The sequence below is a fragment of the Monosiga brevicollis genome, genomic scaffold (assembly GCF_000002865.3).
Source record: "Monosiga brevicollis MX1 MONBRscaffold_2 genomic scaffold, whole genome shotgun sequence".
NCBI classification, from domain to species: Eukaryota; class Choanoflagellata; order Craspedida; family Salpingoecidae; genus Monosiga; species Monosiga brevicollis.
Genome location: NW_001865039.1, coordinates 3,585,023 through 3,590,082, shown reverse-complemented (window position 1 = coordinate 3,590,082; position 5,060 = coordinate 3,585,023). Strand labels below are relative to the sequence as shown.

The 5,060-nt window shown below is 53.4% G+C and overlaps 1 protein-coding gene across 1 annotated transcript in view; it reads right to left on the bottom strand.

The window, feature by feature from the left end:
* The window catches only part of MONBRDRAFT_5500 (uncharacterized protein), a gene marked incomplete at both ends in the record, with an annotated part of 9,316 nt that overhangs the window by 3,839 nt on the left and 417 nt on the right, over positions 1–5,060 (bottom strand). The window contains 4 exons of the mRNA XM_001742433.1: positions 92–235; positions 471–1,065; positions 1,419–3,738; positions 3,860–4,420. Coding sequence (XP_001742485.1) covers positions 92–235; positions 471–1,065; positions 1,419–3,738; positions 3,860–4,420 — 3,620 coding nt within the window. The remainder of the gene's footprint in view (positions 1–91; positions 236–470; positions 1,066–1,418; positions 3,739–3,859; positions 4,421–5,060) is intronic.

The window sequence follows — 5,060 nt, the reverse complement described above, 5'->3', positions numbered from 1 at the left end:
CATCCACACCCGAGACAACCTGAACGATGGTTGTCTTTTGAATGTGCAGCTGCCGATTGGCACGACGCCTCCGCGTGCGAGACCGGCGTACGTGGCACGGGCATGGGTTGCTGCGGCGACTCGCCATTGCGTCGCAATCTTGCATCAGCAATCCTGGAACAAGTGTCCTGGAATTGCTGCATTGCCATCTCATACTCCTGTTGATCTATGCCCAAATTTACGTCCTTGACTTGATCTATTGCAAAGTAATGTGCACCGAGCGGGAGAAAAACATGGTTCATACGATGCGTGAGCCACCGAACAGACCGGCGAGGATGACGTTTTTTTAAGCGGCGCAAATACAAAATGTGAAGCTTGTCTGTAAATCCCGATGTTGTGCAGCGCTTCAATTCACCTGCGTACAGCTAGGATTACAAAGGGCAGGGCAGTACGCGCGTGGAGATGATGAGGGGCCACGAGAAATTACAGACCTGTTGTAGCTCCAAGAGTTGGCTGCATAGGGTGGAAAAGCTCCAGGGGCACGGGCATGGTGACATCCCAGGGTGGAAGACGTGCTGGGTCCGGTTGATCCTTGAATAACCTGCGATAAATTTCGTTGCGTCGTGCGCTGAGAGCAACGTAGTGATGGCCCTCATTCGTGTACAGGCCTGCTTCGATACCAGCATCATAGGCGATGCGAAAAAGGACAGCGACGAGTGCCCCGGCTGCACTTGGATCACGTGTGCCAATGGGAATGGCTGCGGCCAGGCGTTGATGAAGACTTTCGTTGCCACTTGAGCCTCGCGCGCACCTGAAGCGAGGGCGCTTGGAAGCCGTCTCAGGCAGCTTCCGGTACAACTTTTCCAACAGTACATCTGGGTCAGATAGGCAACCCGTCTTGACGTGAGCATCAATAATATCCTCGACGCACTTGTTCAAGCCACCACTTTCACTCCACGGCTCAACCAAGCTCTGATTCTTGTCTTCAGGACAGGCATTAACCCATTCTGCCCAGCCCAGTAAGCGGTTCGACAGATCGACAGGCCCTCGCAGCTTGCGCACAACGGCTCCTGAGCTGCTCCCAGTCTGTGAGGGACCATGCAAAAATAATTGATGAGATTGGCTCGAACGACGGCACAGCATGCGTCTTCAGGCAAGGAGTGGCAACAGTTGCTGACCTGACAAGCAAATCGCAGGGTGCTTTCGTTGTCCATCTCTTGACTGTTCTGCAACCACTCTTGATATTTTGAAGCCGTCAGTGGATCTGTCTGGAAGAAGACGGGGCTAAGCAGAGCGTTTGCGGCTCTGAAATAGCGATGCCGCGAGGACAGCGTGCGAGATAGGCGGTCCATCTGCGAGCCTCAACAAGATTTTGACCATTGACTGAGCATGTGCCAAAGTGAAGAGGAAGTGTGGCCCACACAGTTAAAGGTACGTACCACATGAAAGACATCCAACAAGACACCTGAAGAAGCCATCATTTGTTGTGGTGGGGCGCGGTCATCCTCATTTTGTTGCTGATCAAGCCGGGTTTTGATGTCATCCACATCAAGCTGCACTGAGCCTTCGCTTGCCACATGGGCGATGATGTGGTGCAGGGTCGCTTTCGCTGCCAAGGCACGGCGTCGTGCTACGCTGAGGTGGTCAGACTCTTGCCTGTCAAAGTCACGAGAATATGGCAGTTGTAAATGCGAGGAGCCAAACAGCTGCTCAAGCGCGGCATTGGCCAGCTTTCTGATCCACGCCTTGTGGTTCGTGTTTGCAGGGCGCACCAATTTGAGCTTCGCCATAGCCAGCTCATCGGCTTTTTGGAGGTGTCGGAAGCTCACTTCCACTTGTGCCATCAGGTCTGCCGTTCGGGCAGTGCGACAGCTGAAGATGCGAGACTGCGGGTCCTGCGCAGCTGCCTTGATTGCCTTGAGAATGGGAATGGCCTCGAAATCCTTGGATGCCACCCCAAATGTGTCTAGAACAACGACGACATTGCCATGATTTTCAGGCAGGCGGCCTGCGATGGTCAATGCCACCAAGCCATTGCTCTGTGTGTCACCATACGCGTCAATGACAAAGGGCTCGTTCAGAATTGCATACAGCGTCTCATATTCTTTCTCGCCTCCATAAAATTGTGTAGGGGGGGCCCACTCTGCAGAATGCCGGAAAGCCAGTGCAGGTGTGAATGCTTTGCTCGTTTTACGGAAGGAACGTGAGCCAGCTTGACTGGCGAGGAATTGATCCTCCGAGTCGGTTTCGTCTGTCATGCTAGTCGACTCTTCTGCTGGCATTTGAGTAGTTTCTTGGCCAGCCTCGTCCCGAGCTTCTGGCGATGCTCCAGAGGCAGTGCGCAGGCGTTCGCTCTCCAAGACTCTGATGTGCACAATTCGGCTGCTCACTGGCTCATATTGTCGCGCGTCTTGAGGGGTTTGAAACTGTCGGGCCAAAGAAGGCAGAGCAGCGAGTAATTGTTCGCGCACGGTACAGCAATTGTCCACGTAGATGGCTTGGCTGTCTGGCGCGGCGAGTTGTTCAATCCAATCCTGCGGCGCCGATGGCCTCCACGACAAACGGCCTTCTTTTGAAGATTGCGTGATGCCGTAGTGAGCAAGGAGCTCAAAGGCAAAACGCTCATCAGCGTTCAAGTGCTCGAAAAGGACGGTTTCCGAGTCGATTTTGACTTTCAGTTGCTGCAACGCCTTTTTTGAAAGTGCCTGTTGCAGGTGTGATATGCCGCTCAAAGTATGAGAAAGGTGACCGATTGCAGTGGTGGGTACCATCACAGCTAGTGCTGCCCCTGATGTGTTGCTCCGGATTGTGGCGACAGCGTTGTAGCCCGTGCCACGAACATGTTTCAAGAGCTTGAAGGTGTGATCCATGGCCAGCACATCTGCTGAAGAGGCCAGCATGATTGCACTGCTTTGTAGAAGCTGAGGCATGATCTGGTCGCCCAAGGTTGTACGAAGCCGCCCAAGCGTCCGCCGATAAGTACTGGTGAACATCTGATAGTGGTTTTTGTCGTCTTTCCAACGTTCGTGCACTGCCGCGAGAGGCTCCACCTTGAGATTTGCCACCACTTCACGAGGCTTCGGAAAAGGGCGTTTGGATGGCAGCCCTGGGATATTGACATCAGCTATATCGGTGACTTGGACGGCGCGCTTCCGAAATTCGAGCACGTGGGAGCAATAGCATGTGTCAAGCAAAGTCATTCGCACGCTGGCTTGCCGATTGCACTCCTCCTCTAACGAGAGCAAGGTGGTACTTCCACAAAGCGACTCAAAGACGCGGGTGTAGAATGGCATGCTATAGAATGCCTTTGGGTTGCGCGAGCCGATGTGGAGCTCAAACATGGATGCCAATGAGGTAGGCATGGCCTCGAGCACGGCTTCCAGGCCGGAGTGAAAGGATTGGGCAGACTTTTGCCCTTTCTTCTTCAAGCGCAGGGCACAATCATCGTTTGGGCAGCGAACGACGCGAAAGGAGGCAAATCGTGGCTCTGCGCCCTCGTGTTCGATGGGGAACAACTTGGACCAGTTGGCACTCCGAGGACACGATGCTGGCAAGGCTGATAGCTGGGTACCACATTCGTGACAATTTAGTGGTGTCGGTGCCACGAGGGGGTTCCAGTAGAGTATTTGTGCGCCCTCCAGCAGATACAGGGAGGCCAGCGGGGTGCGATAGCTGCCCGCACATGGTAACCGGGCATGGTGGCATAGCTCAAAGTCAAGGGTTCGATTGGTCTGCACTTGGTGCTCGTGAAAGGCCATCCTGCAATTCGTGAAGACATACAAATAGAGGCAAGATTGTGAACAGGTGAGCATGCGTTGTGACTGGAAAATGAGACCATTTTAAGCCAAGCAAGGTCATCTTCTTGAAGGCGAGTACCTACAGAAGCTGCATGGGGGAAGCGTCCCCAGGCTCGGGCTCAGCTTGAGCACCATCATGGAGTGGCTGCTGTTGTTGCTGTTGTGGTGACGGCTGCGGTTGTGATGAGGGCATGATGTCTGATGTTGCTTCAGGGTGCAATGGTGGATCTGATGTCTCAGCGCTGTCCTCCACATTAGCGGAGGACCCTGGGCCGGTGATGGGTTCAGAAGGGGATGTCGTTGATGACGCAGGCTCACCATTTGCAGGAGCGCGGGAACTGGCGCGTCTACGTGCGCCGGTTCGCAGACGAGGCGTAGCCAAGGCTGCGTTACTCGGCGGGTCATACCGGATCTCCTCATTGACGCGTTCGAAGACGAACCAGGTTTGTTCATGAAACGGCTTGAGCTTAGCGGCCCCAATCGATCGAATCTGTTTAATTGACTTGGCATTCGGGAATCGTGTCCAGTGCTTTTCATGCAGGTGCTCGGCAAGTCGTTGCAGAGTGCTGGACTGTGGAGGCTTGACGTTGGGAATAGGGTGCTCTTTGAGAGCCTTGATGATTGCGTTTCGAAAAAGCGTATTGCTGAGTGCGGTGCAGGTGATTTGAGACCTGAAGGCGCGGCCGGGACCAGCGTACCAGGCGTGCGAGCGTATTAGAGGCACAATCTGAGACGGTATACTTTACCACGTTGTGTGTCCTCTGGTACTTGATGTTGTCCCACCTTGTTGTGTAACATCTTGCTGTACCATCTTGGTGTATCATCTTGTTGTGGCATCTGTTGGTCCCAACAGATTGCTGATATCGCTTCCACCTGTCTTCAGTGTGATAGTCCATTCTCTGTCTCCACTGTGTGTGTGTGTTTCCACCTGCTATAAATGGGAGCGATCTCCCTGGATCGGTACCATTTTCCTTCTTGACCTCGGTCGTTCCACTTCCCTCCTTCTGTCTTGTTCTGTCTTGTTCCTTCGCCTTGCTTCAATCCATGTTCTCGTGTACACTTCGACTGGTTGGATACCTCTGTGACAATCGCCTTGTCCACACACATTACACTGTACTGGACATATACCTTTAATAGGTTATGGGCCTCGGTTGTGTACTCTTCCAACCTCTCTTTCGTTACCCTGCCTTGCGCTCTCCAGCTGCTCCGTTCCCCTCCTGCTTCCTCCCTGTGTCTTCTGCTTGCTGTGCTCTGTTTTTGTGCTTTTAAAACGATTCAATTTCA